General features: G+C 42.7%; 1 protein-coding gene across 1 annotated transcript in view; it reads right to left on the bottom strand.

Annotated features, from left to right (window-relative positions):
- The window catches only part of ERICH6B (glutamate rich 6B), a 157,051-nt gene that overhangs the window by 85,932 nt on the left and 49,197 nt on the right, over positions 1-21,922 (bottom strand). The window contains exons 5-6 of the mRNA XM_075850233.1: positions 2,395-2,471; positions 18-146 (exon numbers count right to left, since the gene is read on the bottom strand). Coding sequence (XP_075706348.1) covers positions 18-146; positions 2,395-2,471 — 206 coding nt within the window. The remainder of the gene's footprint in view (positions 1-17; positions 147-2,394; positions 2,472-21,922) is intronic.

The following is a 21,922-nucleotide window of genomic DNA, read 5'->3' as shown; positions in this document are numbered from 1 at the left end:
CCTCCTACTACAATTACCATGTTGCCAGGTTCTGAAGCAAGTTTTTCAATGGATGGCAATGTTTTTTTAGGCAAATTACAGAATTCACAAATTGAGAGGATAGCTTCCATTTCTCTCGGAGGATCATCTTCACAACTCAGTGGGAGCTGGAACAGAGTAGCACATGAACATACAATAAACACAAATGCATATGAAAAATCCAATTAATGACATGAATATATGCGTCATTTTCTTTATCTTGTTTCCCCATTTCTCTGTACATGGGTACTATGACTAAAGGCCCTATTACACTGGCCAATTTTGGCCGGTGCAGTAAGGGCCAATCAACAAGACATTGTTGATCGGCACTTGTTTGCTCCTCTCACACGGTGCTATGGATGGGGACGAGCGGTCATGACTCTGATCGCTCATCCCCATACATTATTATCATGTCAGCAGTGCGTCTACCTGTTTACACAGGGTGATGTGCTGCCGACAAGATAATAGTTCCGTTTTTTAAAACTATACAACTCGCAGATGATCAAGCGTTTGCTCGTTCATCTGCTGATCGCTGCCCTGTTTACACAGGGCAATTATCGCCAACGAGCATTCTATGAATGCTTGTCTGCCCCGATAATTGCCCAGTGTAAAACCCCCTTAAGGCTGGCCATACACATAAGAAAGCTAGGTGGTGGCACCTATCTCCCCCAACCTCCGTATATTTATTTAAATGGAGGGAGATAAGATGCTGCCAGACATCTCTGGGAGAGGCTTATGTTCTGGCTGAACAAAAAGGTTTTCAGTGAGCCCGATTTTTGTATTTCCATTATCTGTCATTGTGGGACAGTTGGGTGGTCTCTACACACAGATTTTTGGCAAATCTCTCAGATTTCAGCAGGATCTGTTCTAAGTATTCATTATGGAGTTTTTCGAACTGAATGACTTCACGCAGCTACTTATCAACAGGCAGAGGTGACCACTCTAGACCTGCACACAGATAAGTGTGGTTACCTTCCATGTTGCAGAAGTAATGGTAGTGCGAGACAACAGCTGCCAATCCCCAGCACTGCAGCAGGAGCTTTATATACAATTTTTTTTTTAACAACTCAGTGGCATGTTGTTGGTAGAGGGGGGGGGGGGGGGGGTCTGTCAGAAGAAAGTGAGGTCTTTTTTAAAGGGTGAGCAAATCAACCAGTGCTATTCAAAATTTCACAATTAATACGAGTTTTCCTGTCATTTCACATATGTTAAATTCGGGTTTGGTGAATTGAAATAAATGATGAACCAATTCAGCCCATATATTGTATGGGCAGATGAACAAAATAGGTGGATTGTTTTTTGTTATTTCACACAGACGCTACAGAAGTGGTCAGGAGAATGAATACACATGACATCCTGGCTGGAGGTAATGTATATTCATTGTCATGATACATGAGTAGCGTTCTAGTGTGTTTATGTGACTGCACATAGCGATATAGCTATATCGCTATGTGCTGTGTAAATGAATGGAGAGAAGTGTATGATGCTGATTGGTCACTGATTGGTCAGCGTCATACACTTCTCTCCACAACGCCCACTTGGTCATATAGTAAAACACGCCCAGTTGTCCATTGAGAAACTCATTAGAATAAAGCTAATATAAGTCATAACTCCGTCAAAAATGATCGTTTTTCTAAATAAAAAACATTGCTGTAATCTACATTACAGCGCCGATCACATCATGTACAATATAGGCCACTTATAATGTGGTGACAGAGCCTCTTTAAGCGCAGTTGGGTTGTGCAGCAGGACAATCATCCAAACCACACTTTCAAGGGAGGCCTGTAGTTCTTTAGTTATTCAGAAGGTCACGAAGGAACCCAGACGAACAAGTTGTCGATTCGCTCTTGGTGAAATTTTGGTAGGCTGGCTAGGTTCACCACTGTTCCAAGTTTTCTCCATTTGTGGATAATGGCTCTTACTGTGGTTTTCTGGAGTCCCAGAGCCTTCGCAATAGCTTTGTAACTCTTTCCAGACTGGTAGATTTCAATGAGTTTATTTCGCATCTGTATTTGAATCTCTTTAGACTGTGTCATCATGTGCTTCTTTTAGAGACCTTCTAGCCGGCTTCACATTGCGAGACAGTTTAATTTTTTCACAGCACTGTATTTGGAGCCTAGAATGGAACTGTATCCTGAATTCTTCAGGAAACTCTTAAAGGCTATGCCCACCTTTGGAAACTTTTTTTTTTTTTTTAAATAAAAATGTGTATCAGTGTGATTGGTGCAACTTTGTATTTAACTTTTTCATATACAGCTGCTTTATATCCTGTATCATATAAATATTATCTCACAGAACGGCTACCACAGGCAGCCTGTGTAAAACTTGCCTAAATTTGGTTGACTGTAGATCCACTTTAAGAAATGCCTTACTTACCTGCCTTAGTGTCTTAGTACCATCATGTTCAAAATCTGAAGTCCTACTTTTCACTGTCTTTTCACTAGTAACAGAGCCTAAAGGACATAAATGGTATAAAAATAATAAGTCTTATATTCGGGAGTTATTGTGGATATTTATTGCATCGTGAGTCTGTATAAGTCTATTGGATACACGCATGCATTGTATCTAGTTTTCTTAAATTGGTATATCAAACAAAATATACTGGATAGTTTCGGTCTGAAAGATGACTGGAAACACTGTCCATGAGTGGTCAGATCTCAACTGTACCAATGTACCAACATTCAATTTTATACGCATCAGACAGTGAAGATATTTTAAGACTTCAATATTGGACCAAGTGCATTTGTGCCCAGCATTCTTAATAGAAAATTAAAAATGGACATCTCTAGAACATCAATTTGTAAATGTTTCAATAATGTATGTGTAGTCAGGAGGCTCGGCTGGATGGCTGTCTGGCGGCCTGCCAGGGTCTATTATAATGAATGATTCACATAATGAAGGTCAACTCAAAACTATTTCAGATTAAATGAATAGCTAAAACCACAAGTGTGCCAAACCATTCAGCTGCGTTACCCTGCACCTGAAATAACATCTCTCCCCTCTTGTATTATGCTCACTACACCTGCACATGTATATTTTAGGCAGTGCAACCATTAGTTATTGATTTTAAAAGATAATCTATTGAGAAAATAGAACGTGTAGAAAATGTATTCTAATTCTCAGTTTATACTATTGAAATTTATTAGCGTTCGAAAACTATTTTGGAAAATGGGTATTACTAGATGTTGTGAATAGATGGTCTTCAAGGGTCTACCTGGTAATCTAATGAGATATTAAATTGGATATAAGTCTATACCTTTTTTTTATGGTCATAGGCATATTACATGGGTGCTTAGGGGGATGTTTGGTGAGGCATATGACGTGGGTGCCGGGTGCCAGGAGGAAAGTCAACAAGCCATTCTGCCTTGACTATGGTATTTAGATATAGGCAAAGGAGAAGGAAAGCCTAGTTATGCAATTTTTTACACTCTAACATAAGATATGTAAATGAGAGACAGAATCTAATTAGTTTCAACACTTTTATTTTTCCTTTGCACTAGTTTTTAAAAATCTCTCCATTATAAACATTGCTGATATAGTGGCAGATTGAGGGATTGCAAAGGTCTTAACTGGCAATTGTTTGTATGGCTAATCTAGTGCCCACACCATATAAATATAAATAAAAAAATCTGTAGTAGTTAATTACCACGGGTCTCTTATGCAGGTTTTAAAAGTAGTAAGGAAATCCTTAAATCTTTAAAGGAACAGTGTCACCACAATTTTTTTTTTAATATGTTAAAGATGTTAGTGCTTTATTAAAAACGTTTGGATTAATTTGTGTGTTTGTGTGTTACTTTTTCTTATTTTTACACTTTTTCTTCCCTATGGGGGCTGCCATTTTTTTTTTCCATTTCTGTATGTGTCGATTAACGACACATACAGACATGGAATACGGCAGCTCCAGTCCCATAGGGAGTGCGAACGGGGCCCGTTCCATCCACTAACATGTACGCCGCTGTGTGGGAACGGCGCATGCGCCGCTCCCACACAGTTCAATTTGAAATGCGCGCTGTCCTGCGCCATTTTCCTGTGGACCGGAAGTCGCGGCCGGACAGTAAGATTACTACTTCCGGTCGCGGCTTCCGGACTTGTGCACATGGAGCAGCGGCAGCAGACGGAGCGGATGGACCGGAGGGAGCGGCGGCGACTGGAGCAGGTAAGGGATTTCTATGTATGTTTATGTTTTAGTGTGTGTTTACTACTGTATGTAAACCTTCTACACTGTGTGTTAGCTCAAAAAATGGCGACACACAGTGTAGGAGGTTAGACCGTTCAAACCCCTCGTTTCTCCCGGCACTAGCCAGGATAAAGGAGGGGGGGATGCTGAGAGCTCACTAGAGCGAGGGCTTTTTACCCAATTTTGCAGCATAAAGCAATGTGGTTGCTTTACCACATGCAATGCTGCAATTTTGGGAATGGCTCCATCTAGTGACCAGCAATGGGAAATATTATAAATTAGAATCCAATTGAATCCAATTTATAATATTTCCTGACTCGTGAAAAAAAAAAAAAATTAGAACAATGTTTAAATCACCTACACACTAATTGTTTAACTAAAAAAAAAAAAAAACATGTTTTGCTAACAACACATTCCCTTTAAAGGAAGACACACTTAAAGTGTACCTAACCTTTCAGATGACTTTCAGAATAGTCTGTCATATGTGTGTACATGCGGAATAATTCCTTTTCTGGACATTATATGACTTCTATATGGAATCATACATGGCATGTTTTAGCAGTTTTTCCCTCTGCAGGATCTTCTCTAATTCTCCGTTTTCTCTGAACTATTGAGCGTAGCCTAACTGCTATCATGTCTCCCATACACAGCACACAGAGAAGAGAACATCCTGCTCTTCTGTCTCTGTCTTTCACATAAATCGAAGCAGCAACAACAACATCATAGAGAACATTATACAGCAGTAATGAGCAGTGTAGCTGTGAAACCAGCACTGGGTTGAGATATAACACCAGAAGCTTCTGCAGTATGGGTGTGTTTCTCTTTGCCTCACTCACACTCTGCTCCTGCTCCTCCCTCCCCCTCTCCATGTTTTTGTATGGGCAGCTGTAACTTGATCCCTCAGTGAGCTAACAGTTTGTTTCTTCTTGAGGAGATGGAAAAAGCAGTAAACTCAGAGTGAGTAAACAGTTTGGAGTGGAGGGGGGGGGGGTGTAAGGAGCCTGATAAGTGGCGAAAGAGCCATTTTTCTCTAATAAGAAATATTACAAAGTGCCTTATATTCGTTTGTACTATTGATTTTTTCCAAATTTTGTTGAAAAGTAGGTGACTATTTAAAGGGATTCAGTCTAAGGTAATTAATTCTTTAATACTGCATAACGGAAAAGTTATGATATTAGTTTGAGGTTAGTGAATGAAAAAAAAAAACATTCTTGTTTACATTCACAATTGTATCTAGTCTTGGCAAAGCTAAACAGCATAGCCTACAGAATGATACATTGCAGCAAACTATCAGTGATATTTGTACAGCTGCTGATAATGTATTTAACTCACAGAGCATTGACAAGACTGTAAGCAGTTGTGTCCACCTTTCAGCGAAGGGTCTGCTCACATCTGCATAGGGGCCTCCATTGCAGATCCACCAGAGACTACCAGAAACAATAATGAAGCATGCTGCGGTATTGTTTCTGGAAAACCGGCAGAGCCCATTAAAATCAATGGGTTCCGTCAGCCGCCGGTGGTGTCTGTCTTGCAACGGAACCGTTGCGTCCGGCATTCCACTGTTCTGCTCCTCTGACGGAGCAGAACAACGGAATGCCCAGATGCTGATGTGAGCAGGGTCTTAGGGCAGGACTAGGTAAGGGTTTGCAGCCTATGAATGTAAACAAAAGTGTTCTTATTCATTGACGGCAAACAAATATCTTGAAAATCGAGAGGAATGAAAACACAAAGTATATTAGAAAGTTGCATAACTTTTTATTCATTCAGTGATTAAGCATTATTAACCTTAAACTGGAAAACCCCCTTTTGGGCAGTGTTCACATTTGTGGAGGCTGCATTCTTGCAAATTCCTGAAAAAATGGCCGAATTTTTTTTCTAGTTAAATGACAGACACCATGATGGAAAATCTGATGGAATCAATTAAAGTCAATAGGGTCTGTCGGACACCACTGGTGTCCGTCATGTGACGCATCTGTCAAAGTATTGAATTTCATTTTCCGCTCCTATGACGGAACAGAAAAAATGGAATTCATTTCGCATATGTGAACAGAACCTAACTGCATGTGACAGACAGTCTGCCTGCCCATGATTCAGAAATTTTAAGATTACAATTGAAGACTTAATATTGGCCCTATAGTAGTAAATCAGAATTTAGAGTGATGGCCAAATAGAAATCCCCATTTTGTCAGCACCAATCAATCATTAATAAAGTGACAATTATTTTTATTCCACATTTCATTATTTTAAATGTTTTTCCAGAAATGTTAAGGTAACTTTTTCATGTAGTAGTTTGGCACGTACAAAATCAAGGATAAGAAAGGAAGGGAAAAAAAACCCAATAAAACGAAAAATGTACCAAACTGCTGATTTGCTAACATATGGCCAGCTACATATTTTGGGTGGAAATCCTCTGTAAGACTGTGTTCACATCAGCGTTAGTTTCCGTTAAGGGGTTCTGTCAGAGCTTTCCGTCGGGGGAACCCCTCAACGGAAAGGCAAATGGAAACCACAGCTTCCGTTTGAATCACCATTGATCTCAATGGTGACGGATACATTGATAATTGTTTTAGTTTGTCACCATTGTGGAAGGGTTCCGTTTTTTTGACGGAATAGCGCAGTCGACGGTGCTATTGATGATCAAAAAACGGAACCCTTTCACACTGGTGACAAACGGAAACCATTAGCAAAGTATCTGTCACCATTGAGATCATTGGTTATGCAAACGGAAGCTGTGGTTTCCATGTGCCTTTCTGTTAAGGGGTTCCCCCGACGGAAAGTTTAGACGGAACCCCTCAACAGAAGCAAAACGTTGATGTGAACAGGCCCTAAACCAGTGGCGTAACTACTGCTGTAGCAGCCATAGCGGCTGCTACGGAGCCCGCTGCATAAGGGGGCCCGTGCCGCCCGCCGACAGGGCCCCCCCATGCCCGCACCGCCTGGCCCTTAACATTTATGGGCCGGGGAGCACACATTCCCTTGTATCTGTGTCCTCAGGACGCAGATACAAATTAATACTATAGGCTGCAGGCCACGTTAGGCCTGCAGCCTGTAAGGCGCCGGCATGATGACGTCACTGCATCAAGCTGGTCTGCACATGCGTCCCGCGCGGAGGATGAGCGTCTGTCGTGGGAACGGGGCAAGGTAAGTACAATATTATTTTTTTGGGGGGGTTTGTATACAAGGGGGGGGGAGCAGGGTGGCACTATATACAAGGGGGGAGCAGGGTGACACTATATACAAGGGGGGGCAATGTGGAACTATATACAAAGGGGGAGCAGGGTGGCGCTATATACAAGGGGGGAGCAGGGTGGCACTATATACAAGGGGGGAGCTGTGTGGCACTATATACAAGGGGGGAGCTGTGTGGCACTTTATACAAGGGGGGAGCTGTGTGGCACTTTATACAAGGGGGGAGCTGTGTGGCACTTTATACAAGGGGGGAGCTGTGTGGCACTTTATACAAGGGGGAGAGCTGTGTGGCACTTTATACAAGGGGGGAGCTGTGTGGCACTTTATACAAGGGGGAGAGCTGTGTGGCAATATCTACTAGGGGGTTGTATGACACTATTTACAAGTGGGGAGGTCTGTGTGGCACAGTCTACAGGGGGCTGTGGGTGGTGCAATCTACAGGGGGATGTGTGTGGTGCTATCTACAAAGGAGGTGGGCTGTGTGGCACTATATACAGGGGGGCTTTATGCCAATATCTACAGGGGGGGCTGTATGCCACCATCTACAGGGGGGAGGTGGGGGTGCTATCTACAAGTGGGATGTGACACTGTCTACAGGGGGCTGTATGGCAGAATCTACCAGGGGGCAGTATCTACAGGGGGTATGATCTATAAGGGGGCTGCATGTGGCACCTAGGGGGGGGAGCAGTCAAAGTTTTCTATGGGGCCCAGCCTTTCCTACTTACGCCCCTGCCCTAAACTATTGATTCCGGCAGGAGTTTCTATCTGAAAAATGTAACCCTTTTCCGTCTTGTACAGTATGTATATTACTGGACCCTTACTTTGCTTCAGTATACTGTTATCTTGTTTCTATTGTGCAGGCATGGGCCAAAAGAGCTGATTCCTTCCTGAAATTATGTACAAATCAGGAACATAGAGGTCCAAAATACCTGATGATTATGGGAGTTGTGGCATTCTTTCACATTTCACATAGTTTGCCAAGATTGTCTTTAACAGGGTAATAAAAAAAACATGGCCAATATCGGCGTTTACTTTTACTGGAAACTGACAACATTCAACTTCAAAGTTTAAAAACTATTTTGATTTTATATAACAAGCAGCGCGTTTCGGCGCTGTACTAGCACCTTCCTAGCCTTTAATAGAACAAGTATGATGACCACTGTAATGAACAACCTGGTCTGCAGTAGCGTCTTACTTCTGGATGCTAGCGCTTTGCTTCTAGAAGCCAGTTACATACTGTATGATTTAATCCATCTATATCACCAGGATTTGCATCCTGGTCACATGTTAATAAATTGTATTCAGTTGCACAGGGATTCAACACCATAGCCACATATTAGGGGATTTCACATTCATAAATAGTTTTCAGTTGCACAGTGATCCAGTACACAATAAACTACATGGCAGTAACAACTTAATAGGATACTACCAATGAGTGAAGCAGCCAATAGCTTTTTGGTTAAAAGGGATCGCTGAGACTACAACATTATTGGTCTATTCTTAGGATAGACCGTACATGTTTGATTCGTGGTGGTCTGACCTACAGTGAATGGGACTACATAGCGATCGGCCATCAAGTTTATATTCCCAGAGAACTCCTTTAAATCCTTGGAACCCCTAGCAAGATTGGTAGTTAACACCAATTGTCAAGTTTGCCTCTCAAAGCCTTATAGCCCACCTATATTGAACCAAGAAATGTATGTAGATTCAATAGATAAAGCAGTTGTATTAGTATAAGCAGTGATAAACTCTACAGAAAAGTACACCTACTGTAATGTTAATTAAGACAGGCCCTGAGTGAAGGACTTTAGCAGTGAATGATATTCACTTACGTTGTTCCGTTGCTTTCAAAGTAGACATTTTTATACCTGAATCATCTGGCCCATGAATTCCAGCTAGTATGAACTATATCCAGTGTAAATCTTTGAAATGCATGCAATATCCATAATCTCATTTTTTTCTATATTACAGTGATATCCAACTATCATTATAACTAAACCTAATTGTGGCTCGTAGATGAGTAAGATGTTTAAAAGGTCACAAGGAGCATCATACTATATCATCCAGATCAGTGCTTATGCCAGATCTCCTTATGCAGCATAAGCAGATATAATAATGAAGGTGATACTGTAGAGATATTCAGGGTTAGACATTTATTGAATATACATGTAATGAATGATCCATGATAAATGGAAAAATTTCCAGGAAAAAAAAGCTTGATGGTACACAATAGAAATTCAGATCTGGCAACGTTAGACATTGCCCTACCATGGGTGAGGACAACAAGACACGTATGACAAATTGATATGTTGTTAGTCACACAGCTCCATCCAGAGTGACATCTTTCATTGCATGTGGAACGGTACTTGCAGCAGTGTAGTACAGCACTGGAACATTTTTGCTTGTTTTATATGTTAGGTTAAATTACTTATTTGTGTTTAAAGGCTATGTACACCTTTAAAAACTTGTTTTTTTTCTGTTTAAATAAAAATGTGTATCAGTATGATTGGTGACACTTTGTAATTAAATTTTATTAAAAATTATTTTTACTTTGAGATACAGCTGCTTTGTATCATGTATACAGAGAAGCTGTATCTAGCGCTGAAACCTGACAGATTCAGTGACAGCGGGTCCGTTTTGAAAACAACTATTTCTCAAATTAAGCTGACAAATGTCCATATGAAATTGCTAATTAAGTTTAATAATATCCTTTTGCATGCTTGCCTATGCAAAATAATCCATAGAAAGTGAAGGCAGTCATGTTTTGTCAGAGGTTAAGCACCTTTGTCATGGAATTAAATGATTTTTAGATAAGGGTCTGTGTACCTGAAGAGAGTCAAGTTGCACTATTTTGTTGACCGATTTCTATATTGCTGCTTTTATTTGGAATATTTGCTATCTATGACATCCTAGCTTGTGCAGCTGCAAATTCAGATCTCAGTTGGTATTCCCTATGAAGCTGTTCTTTCTCACTCTTCTTTCTCATAATGCTCTGGCCTGTATCTTCTCCCTCCTTTTCCGACATGGCTGTGCAAGTTTACATTGCCTAATACAAGCATTGCTGAAGTCTTGGGAGACTTCGGCACTGCCCTTATGAGGCAATGTAGAAGCACAAAACCAAAGCAAAAGACAATAAGAATGTGCTAAAGCAGTCTGGAAGGAACTTCGTTGTCCAAGTAGACCACTTAGGAAAGTATGTAAAATCTCTGGTGAATAGGAACAATTTTTAATAGCGGATTTAATAAAATGCCTTCCCTTCCCCTCTTTCAAATAATAATATTTTCTTATTCCCATTAAGGTCTTCTTTATATATTTAAAAAAAAAAATTCTTGGATGGAAAAGTAAATCGACAATAGCTCAGATGCATCCATCACATTTCGCTTACTGCATACAAGAAACATATTTATTGTTACTGAAACAGTTTTGCTATTTTCTAAAACCCTTAGGTCAAGACTCTAGATACTTCTGGGACCTGAACAAAAATCTACAGCTGTGAATTAAGATTTTGCATCCTTGGAGGGTTATTGGTTTTGTAAGCTTTAAACATCAGGGATGTCATTATAAAAAGAGGAAACGGGCAGCAGGGAAACATCCAGGCATAAAACTATAGATCAAGAAAATATCTTCAGGTTACTTAGGTCAGATGAACAAGCTTTCCGAGTATAGTGTGACACACGGGAAGCCAAGCATAGGTTAAGCCATGTAACAGTATTGGGATTGAGAAGCGAAGCTTATCCGCATTCTTACTCTCTACTTCTGAGGTCCTGGGAAACATTTCAGTCATGTTTCTGCAGGCGGAATTCTATCATCTTAAAAAAAAACAACTATCATTTTAGACATTGTAGAAAACTAGCTCTGTTTGCTATACTTACAGATAAGCAGAGAAAATGCTTTGAAGAGAATATACTTCTCTGGAAAATAAGAGCAAGCCCCAAATATGCACAAATGCATTATTCACTATTGTGTTATAAAATAAATAACGGATTCTTGTCTGCGTGCCAAAGGGAGTTTCTCTCTGGTGGTCCTTGAAGAAAATTATTTGGCCAGGAATAGAGTAAAGTAGATTGACCAGTTGGGCTATGCGGAATGGAATGAGCGTATCAATGAGGTAAGACTTCTCACTGGAGCTCCCAGGGGACGACTTGTTGTCCCACAGCACAAATTGTACATGACAGAAGAGGTGGAGTGATGCCATAACTGCTGATAAATGCAAAATATTGGTACTTGAATTTGCATACTGCACAGAGAGAAATAGACAGTAATAAAACACATTCGGAGACCATTTCTATAACAAAAAAAAAAAAAAAAAAAGAGCGGAATAATGAGGACTTTACTGATTCCTATTAACAGATTGAATAACAAGCTATTAAAAGGTAGCTGTTAGAGACAAGCAAATTATCCAAAGTTCGTTTCGGATCAAATTATATTCTGTACAAATAAATTGCCGCGAATCTCAACTCCCCGTATTGCCCTCACTGAAGCCAGGACTGTACTAGGACTGTAGTTGGATACAGTCCTAGAAGACAATTTTTTTTTTTTTCAAGCTTGACAAATTTTTGGTCTCATAGCTTATTCAGTTGTGTCAGAATTGGGATTATAGCCAGGCGTGGAATGGCATCCTATGCTAAATAAACACTGTCACTGCTCAGCCACATTTACTGCAAATAAAGTGTAACTGTTGACATTGACTTATATTGTTCATATCGATTTGATCATTGTATTCATGAGGCAAATAGGCTTAAAATCAGTTCAGCCAGTGAAAAGTATTTATTTTTCTACTGTGTTACATAAAGGACATATAGAAAATTACACATACCTAAATCCGCATCAGAGATACCTAAACAAAATAGCAGGAAGTAAAAAAAGAAATAAAAAAAAAAGCTGTAACATTTGTGATAAATGTATGCTAAATTGTGTTGTTTTTTTCTCATTGAAAATATTGAAATTTAAAGTTAGTCTCAGTACACAACTGCGTCGTGGATTCCGTTCCTAACGTATGAAGGATACCACTAGTAACCAATGGACCACCATGGTATTCTATCATGGTGACGGATGATTTCACAGGAAAAATATTGCTGAATGCATCACTGTTCTTCCTGTCAAATCTGACAGAATTTGCAACAGAGGCTCTAATGCAAATGTGAACACAGCCTAAGACCAGTTTCACACGGCAGTATTTTATAACAAAATATTTGTATCTCTTCCGTGTTTTGGACCTGCTCCTGGTTTTGGCTTCCAAATACCAATGCAAAATACTGACCTAAATACTGCCATGTAAATGAGGCCTAAGACTCTCAAGTAAAACTCCATAGTTTATTGAGTATTAGACGTCTCCTTCTCAAAATGAACTCGAGTGAGGGGCCATTCACATATGCATGGCGTCCGCTTCAGTTTACCCCCGGCGTGTTGAAGAACAGCCGGAGGCAAACTGTTGCTAGAACGGATCCCATAGCTTTCCATGGGATCTGTTCAGGCACAGGGGACATCTGTTGTCAACATCAGTGGACTGCGCTATTGATTCAGTCGTTAAAATGGTAACCTGCCGGAATGGTGACGAACGGAAACCATTAGCAATGTTTCCGTCACCATTGAAATCAATGGTGACGGAAACGGAAGCTGTCGTTTCAGTTTGACTTTCCGTTGCGGGGTTCACCCGACGGAAACCTCTGATGGAACCCCGTAACGGAAAGCCAACGCTGATGTGAACAGGCCCTAAGCAGTCAGACACTCACTCAAGTTTGAATGAGGTTCTCAGAGCTGATGGACTGATAACATAGCATTAACCCCTGCCCGACATCCGCCATATATATATGGCGCTGCCGGGCAGGGCTTCCCGCAAAGCGCAGTACCATTTCGTCGCGGTGATAATGCGGGCTAAGGAGCTGAACCCGCACCATCACCACCGGGTGACAGCTGTATGTTACAGCTGGCACCCTGAGGTATCGGCCAGGACCGGAGCTAGCATCCGATCCAGCAGATTAACCCTTCAGATGCTGCGTTCAATAGAGATCGCAGCATGTGAGGAGTTTTTAGCCACCGGCACCCCAGCAACGTGATCGCCGGGCTGCCGGTGGCTGCAAAGGTGATCGGAGGCCTAATATTTACTTCCCGGTCTGCCAGCATTGGAAGCCTCCTATGCCCCGCTCTCCGGCGGGGCCTAAAAGGCTTCCGGTACCATCGGCAAGATGGTGCCGGCTCAGCTTCCAGCTCAGAAGCTGAGCCGTCGTCATCAGCAGTGGGTGTCCGCTGTATGTTACAAGGAGCAAGTGATCAAAAAGTCGCATGTATCCAAAAATGGTACCTCTAAAAACTATAGCTCATCTCGCAAAAAACAAGCCCTCATACAGCTCCGCCGACAAAAAAATAAAAAAGTTATTGCTCTTACAACATGGCGACAGAAAAAATACATTATTTTTACAAAAGTAATTTTATTGTGCAAAAAGTTGTAAAACATAAAAAAGTGCTATAAATTAGGTAACGCCGGAATCGTACTGACTCACAGAATAAAGTTATCATGTCATTTATAACGCATGGTGAACACTGAATAAAAAAAACCCTAAAAAAACTATGCCAGAATTGCTGCTTTTTGATTACCTTGCCTCCCAAAAAAAGGATAAAAAGTCGAATGTACCCCAAAATGGTACCAATAATAACGACAGCTCATCCCGCAAAAAAACAGCCCTCATACCACTAAGTCTATGAAAAAATAAAATAAGTTAAGACTCCAATAAGTAAGGAAAGAAAAATATACAGTTGTGCTGGCCCAAGGGGAACATTTTTCAAGTGGCGATTTATCAAGGCCCTAAAATTAGGGAACCAGGAAGGGGAGGGCCCAAACTTATCCGCTGGAAGTGAGGGCACCTGTATTATACCAGCACAACACTTTTCCAGCAAAATTCCCCAAACTGCAAAGGTGCAGAGTGTGGACCAAATGGGGGATAAGTAAGGACACCATTTATCACTGCAACACCGGCCTGTGCAGAAAGGATTGCTCCACAGCGTAACAAATACTTATGGATGATTTTATTGTTTACCCCATTATTATACCACCAGACTATGCCCCTGATGTACTCTGCCCTGCTTACATATGCCCCAACATTATAAACTGAAATACCAGTAATACTCAAACAAAATTACTAGCATGCAAAATCCACGCTCCAAAAACTAAATGGCGCTCCTTCCCTTCTGAGCCCTACAGCGTGCCCAGACAACAGTTCACTTCCACATATATGGCACCGCCATACCCTGGAGAACCCTTTTAACATTTTTTGGGGTGTGTGTCTACAGTGGCATAAGCTGGGCATTACATATTTCCCACTGATATGTCACATCAAGGGAAAAATTTAAAATTTTACTTTGCACCATCCGCAGCGCTATCATTTATGGAAAAGACCTGTGGGGTGAAAATGCTCACTACACCCCTTAATAAATGCCTTGTGGGGTGTAGTTTCCAAAATGGGTCACTTCTCAGCGGTTTATTTTATTATTTCACCTCAGAGCCTCTGCAATTGTGAACCAATACTTTATATGTCGCCAAATTAGGCCTCAATTTCGCATGCTACTCTCTCACTCCTGAGCCCTGTCGATAATCCAGGCAAAAGATTAGGGCCACATGTAGGGTGTTTCTAAAACCGGGAAACACAGCATAATAATTATAGAGCTGTCTTGTTATGGTGGCACAAGCTGGGCACCACACATTGGCATATCTATGGAAAAAATAACATTTTCACTCTGCAATATCGAGTGCACACTAATTTCTGCAAAACTCTTGCGGGGTTAAAATGCTCGTTACACCCCTAGCTGAATACCTGGAGGGGTGTATCTTCCAAAATGGGGTCACTTCTGGGAGTTTCCACTGTTTTGGTCCCACAGGGGCTTTGCAAATACAACATAGCGACCAGAAACCAAATCGAGCAAAATTTGGACTTCTTAAAGCCAAAATGGCACTCCTTCCCTCCTGAGCCCTACTGTGTGCCCAAACAGAAGTTTATGACCACATATCAGGTATTGCCGTAGTCAGGAGAAATTGCTTTACAAACGTTGTGGCTCTTTTTTTCCCTTATTTATTGAGAAAATTAAAACATTTGAGCTTATTGAAGAAAAATGATTTTTTTTATTTTCACTGCCCAATTCTAATGAAATCTATAAAACCCCTGTGGGGTCAAAATGCTCACTACACCCGTAGATGAATTCCTCAAGGGGTGTAGTTTCCAAAATGGGGTCACTTGTGTGAGGTTTCCACTGTTTTGTTCCTTCGGGGGCTTTGCAAATGCGACATGGCCTCCGCAAACCATTTCTGCTAAATTTGTGCTCCAAAAGCCAAATGGCGCTCTTTCCCTTCTAAGCCCTGTCTTGTGCCCAAACAGCCGTTTATGACCACATGTGTGGTGTTGTTTTAATCTGGAGAAATTGCTTTACAAATGTGGTGATGCTTTTTCTCCTTTAGTCCTTGTGGAAATGAGAAAAAAATTAGCTAAACCTACATTTTCTATGAAAGAATGTAGATTTTAATTTTCACGGCCCACTTCCAATAATTTCTGCAAAAAAACTGCTTGGTCAAAATGCTTACTATACCCCTAGATAATTTCCTCGAGGGGTCTAGTTTCCCAAATGGGGTCACTTTTGGGGGGTTTCCACTGTTTTGGCACCGCAAGAGCCCTTCAAACCTGACATGGTGCCTAAAATATTTTCTAATAAAAAGGAGGCCCCAAAATCCACTAGGTGCTCCTTTGCTTCTGAGGCCTGTGTTTCAGTCCAGTAGCACACTAGGGCCACATGTAGGATATTTCTAAAAACTGCAGAATCTGGGAAATAAATATTGAGTTGCATTTCTCTGGTAAAACCTTCCGTATTACAAAACAAATTGATTAAAAATGAATTTCTGCATAAAAAAAAGGAAATTTGTAAAATTCACCTCTACTTTGCTTTAATTCCTGTGAAACATCTAAAGGGTTAAGAAACTTTCTAAATGCTGTTTTGAATACTTTGAGGGGTGAAGTTTTTAAAATGGGGTGACTTATTCGGGCATTGTAACCACACATTTTGCCTCGGTAATGCAAATTGCATGACTGAAAAACCGACGTTTGTTTCCCCGACGCAGCGTTCGCAAGTACCATTCTATGCTCTGTGGGGTGGCTCTAGCAGCCAATCATGAGCACGCTAGAGCTGTCACTCAAAGCAGAGTAGCAGGGGTGGCAGCATGCATTGCAGGAGCACTTGAACATCAAGTGCCTGCCTTAGTGCCAACAGAGATCACGGCATTGGGGGAATTTCTCAGTTATACAAGTTGCTTGACCGAGACATAAGGTATGGTTACAATGCCCTCGCCCTCCCATATGTCACCTTGTCAGCAGTTTTGAAAAAATGGGAAGTAATAGGAAAAAAATGCAAGTTTGCTTCTTTTTTTCCTTTTTTAATTTAATGTAAAAAACCAAACCATGTAAAATCCAAACCAAAAAAATAATCCTCTCACCCTCCCGTATATAACGATATCAGATTTGTGCACTTTGCTTTAATTACATGGTCTCTGTAAGGGTAAGGGCACACAGGGCGGATACGCAGTGCAAAATTACACAGTGTATCCGTACTGGAAGCTGTAGGGAATTCCACCCGAAAAACTGTGTTTTTTTGGGTAGAATCTGCGCTGTGGAAACACTGCTTGGAAAAAACCCAAAACATAATACTTACTCTCTTCTACGTTGTCATAGCCACACATCCCTCTGCTCGGAGTACAGCCTGGCCTCCCGAGATGACGCTGCAGTCCATGTGACTGCTGCAGCCTTTGATTGGCTGCAGCAGCCACATGGAATGAAGCATCATCCCAGGAGCCCAGGCTGCACTCAGAACTGAGGATCGCGTCGCAATGACAACAGCCGGGGGTAAGTATTAACCTTTTTATTATTTTTAAACTAAAAAGGGTGTTTTTGCAACATTTGCCTATTTGTTGCGTGTTTTACCTCCCATTGAATTCAATGGGAAAAACAAGCAAAATAAGAGCAGCCATTCCGCAGCATACATTGACATGCATTCTACTGCTACTGTAATACGCACAGATCTTTCCCAATGAAATCATTGCTGAAAATCTGCAGTGCTTACGCTGTGTGTGTACCTATCATAAGGGTAAGTTCACAAGCATCAGATTTGTTGCAGAAATTTCTGAGACCGAAAACTGGTTCCAATCATCTGAATGGAACTTGCAGAAATCCATGCACCTGCTGCAGAAACAATCCCATTCAGATGAATGGAAGGGATTTATGTGTAAATCCCCCCTAATACCTGAGAACCAGTGGCGTAACTACCGCGGTAGCAACTGTAGCGGCTGCTACGGGACCCGTGGCTTGAGGGGGCCTGTGCCACAAGCCGTCACGCCACCCCCATATGCCCGGTGGCGCCGCTAGCAGCCGTTATGGCTGCTACAGTGGTAGAGCCGTTACTATGGGGCCCGAGCCGCAGAGCCTCCAACAAGTATGGGCCAGGCGACACAGGCCCTCTCATGCCCATAGGCGTCGCTAGCACTAGCGGGGGCCCCGGTGCTAGCGACAGCCAAATACATGCATTAGCACTGAATGGCTGGGCATGTTCCATTCCCGACCATTCAGCGCCTTACAATGAAGCTGATTGGCTAGAGCTTGATAGGCGCTGATTGACGGGGCAAGTAATTCTGCCCCGCCAATCAGCGTCATTGAACGACGCGTCACAGAGTGGGAACGGGATCATGTGAGTATGTCCAGTTTTTTATTTTTTTCTTATAAAACTGTGAGTGGCATTATCTATAGTGGGGGTTCTATCTACAGGGGAGGGGTCATCTATATGTGGACCACTATATACAGGGGGGTCTATATGTCGGGTTGTGGGGCACTAGCTACAGGAGTGGTCTGTATGTGGGGCACAATCTACAGGGGGTCAATATGTGGGGTTGTGGGCCACTATATACAGGGGGTCTATATTTGGGCCACTATATACAGTGGTGGGCTATATATGGGCCACTATATACAGGGGGGTTTATATGTGGGGATGTGGGCCACTATCTACAGGGGGGGGGTCTATATGTGAGGATGTGGGCCACTATCTACAGGGGTGGGGTTTATATGTGGGCCATTATCTACAGGGGGTCTATATGTGGGGATGTCGGCCAGTATCTACAGGGGGGGTCTATATGTGGACCACTATATACAGGGGACCTATATGTGGGGATCTGGGGCACTATCTACAGGGGGGTCTATATGTGAGGCACTATATACAGGGGGAACTATATGTGAGACACTATACAGGGGTGGGCTATATGTAGAGCACTATCTATAGGGGAGCTATTTTTTAGAGCACTTTCTATAGGGGTGGGATATATGTGGGACACAATATACAGGGGTGGGTTAGCACTATTGCCTTGCAGCTCTGGAGTCCATATGTGGGCACTATCTACAGAGGGCTGTATGTGGGACACTATCCCCAGGAGCTTCTATGTAGGTCACAATCTACAGAGGCTCTATGGGGGTCACTATCTACAGGGGGCTATGGGGGCACTATCTACAGGGGGCACGGTGTGTGTGTGTGTGTGTGTGTGTGTGTGTGTGACAGTGTATGGTACTATTATAATCAGGGACACAGTGTATGGCGCTTTATTATATTTAGAGGTGTTGAGAATTTTAACTTCGTTTATAGGTGCAGAAATGTTTTAAAAGTGGGAAGCTGAAGATATCTGAGCGGAAAACTGTAGAAATGGGTCATGGCCGGTAGAAAACCATCATAGATGTTTGAGTGGAGGGAGTAGAAAAGAACTAGAATCTGAGACGTCACCGGTGAGTCACTTAATGTAAATGCTTATTCTGTGTAAAGGATTTACCAGACACAGCTTCTGTGTCGACGCCCGTGATTAATCAGTCTGCATCTGCTCCTAGGTCTGATAGAGTGACTCGATCTGCTACCACTCAGGCTGCCAGGCTGAGGAGTGGGAGAACCTATCACAGCCTGGCCAGACAGAGTTAGCTCCCACCCTCTGACTATTTATGCCTTCGTTTCCCGCTTTTCCTTTGCCTGTGATTCTGTCTGGTTTCCTGGCTCTGCTGTTCCTGCTTGTACTATTGACCTCTGCTTCAATTTGACCCTGGCTTTACTGACTACTCTCCTGCTCTGCGTTTGGTACCTCGTACACTCCTGGTTTGACTCGGCTCGTTCACTACTCTTGTTGCTCACAGTGTTGCCGTGGGCAACTGCCCCATTTCCCTTAGCTTCTGTGTACCCTCGTCTGTTTGTCTGTCGTGCACTTATTGAGCGTAGGGACCGTGGCCCAGTTGTACGCCGTCGTCTAGGACGGGCCGTGCAAGTAGGCAGGGACTGAGTGGCGGGTAGATTAGGGCTCACCTGTCTGTCTCCCTACCCCGACATTACATATTCACAGGCTCATATACCTTTTCTACCCTGGTTCCTACACTACTATGGACCCCCTTGAGGCCCTGGCTCAGCAAATGCAGGGTCTCTCCCTACAGGTCCAAGCCCTGGCTCAGAGGTGCAACCAGCGTGATGCTACCCAGGTAGTGCCCTCCACTTCACCTCTTGAACCCCACCTCAAATTGCCTGACCGGTTCTCAGGGGACCGGAAGATTTTTTTCAGGAGAGCTGTAGGCTCTATTTCCGTCTAAGGCCCCACTCCTCAGGTTCTGAGACCCAGCGAGTGGGTATAATTATGTCCTGTCCCTCTGTTGACCTTTTTTTTTCTGCTCTCGGGCTCATCTATAACGAGACTGACAAGACTGCCTTTGCCGAGAGTCAGCTGGTGACCTTACGTCAGGGTAAAAGACCCGTTGAGGAGTATTGTTCTGACTTTAGGAAGTGGTGTGTAGCTTCTCGGTGGAATGACCCTGCCTTGAGGTGCCAGTTTAGATTGGGTCTGTCGAACGCCCTGAAAGACCTGTTAGTTAGCTATCCCTCTTTTGACTCTCTAGATCAGGTTATGACTTTAGCGGTACGTCTTGACCGACGTCTCAGGGAACGACGACTTGAACGTTTTTGTGCCTTCTCCTCTGGCTCCCCTATGATTGCTCCCGAGGTTCCGTTGCTTCGTTCTTCCACGAAAAACTCGGATGAACCAATGCAACTCGGGGCCTCCGTGTCTCCCCAACAACGTAGAGAGCTCCGCAGGAAGAATGGTCTCTGCTTCTACTGTGGGGATGACAAGCATCAAGTGAACGACTGTCCTAGGCGTAAGAATACTCCAGCCGGAAAACTTCCGCGCCTAAGTGACCATCGGGGAGGTCGCTTGGGCGCACAGGTATTTCCTGTAAATATGAAACCTAATAAGATCTTGCTTCCCTTTCAGGTCTCTTTTGAGGGTAGGTCTGCCACCGGCAGTGCCTTTGTGGATTCAGGGTCTTCTGCTAATATTATGTCTGTGGAATTTGCTATGTCTATAGCTATGCCATTGATTGATTTGCCTAAACCTGTCCCGGTAGGCGGTATCGACTCCACTCCACTTGCTAATGGTTATTTTACACAGCATACCCCTGTTTTTGAACTCATTGTTGGCTCCATTCATTTGGAGCAGTACTGGTGATGCAGGAATTATCGTCCGATTTGGTTTTAGGCCTTCCCTGGTTGCAGATGCATAATCCCACGTTTAACTGAAATACTGGGGATCTTACCAAATGGGGTAATGAATGCATGACGTCCTGTTTTTCTGTTAATTTTATTTCTCTCCCTGAGGAGGTGAACACTCTACCTGAATCTATTCAGGACTTCGCTGATGTTTTTTCTAAAAAGGCCTCCGAAGTGTTACCTCCTCATAGAGAATACGATTGCGCAATTGATTTGGTACCAGGAGCTAAGGTCCCTAAGGGTAGGATTTTTAATCTCTCTTGTCCTGAACGTGAGGCCATGAGAGAATATATCCAGGAAAGCCTGGCCAAGGGTTACATTCGCCCCTCTACTTCTCCGGTAGATGCTGGCTTCTTCTTCGTAGGGAAGAAGGATGGTGATCTTAGGTCGTGCATCGATTACCGAAACTTGAATAAGGTCACTGTAAGGAACCAGTATCCCCTTCCTTTGATTCCTGATCTCTTCAATTAGGTTCAGGGGGCCCAATGGTTCTCTAAGTTTGATCTTCGGGGGATTTATAACCTTATCCGAATCAGAGAAGGGGATGAGTGGAAGACTGGGTTTAACATGCCCGAAGGTCATTTCGAATACCTCGTCATGCCCTTTAGGTTGTGTAATGCTCCCGCGGTCTTCCAGAATTTCATAAATGAGATTTTAAGAGATTACCTGGGGGTATTTCTTGTAGTGTACCTTGATGACATACTTGTGTTTTCCAAGGACTGGTCCTCCCACATTGAGCATGTCAGGAAGGTGCTCCAGGCCCTTCGGGAAAACAAACTCTTTGCTAAATCCGAAAAATGTGTGTTTGGGGTGCAGGAGATACCATTTTTGGGTCAAATCCTAACCCCCAATGAATTCCGCATGGACACTGCCAAGGTTCAGGCTGTGGCTGAATGGGTCCAACCTGACTCCCTAAAGGCGTTACAGTGCTTCCTGGGGTTTGCTAATTAT

The sequence above is a fragment of the Rhinoderma darwinii genome, chromosome 2 (assembly GCF_050947455.1).
Source record: "Rhinoderma darwinii isolate aRhiDar2 chromosome 2, aRhiDar2.hap1, whole genome shotgun sequence".
NCBI lineage: Eukaryota > Metazoa > Chordata > Amphibia > Anura > Rhinodermatidae > Rhinoderma > Rhinoderma darwinii.
This window is presented reverse-complemented; position numbering and strand designations above follow the sequence as displayed.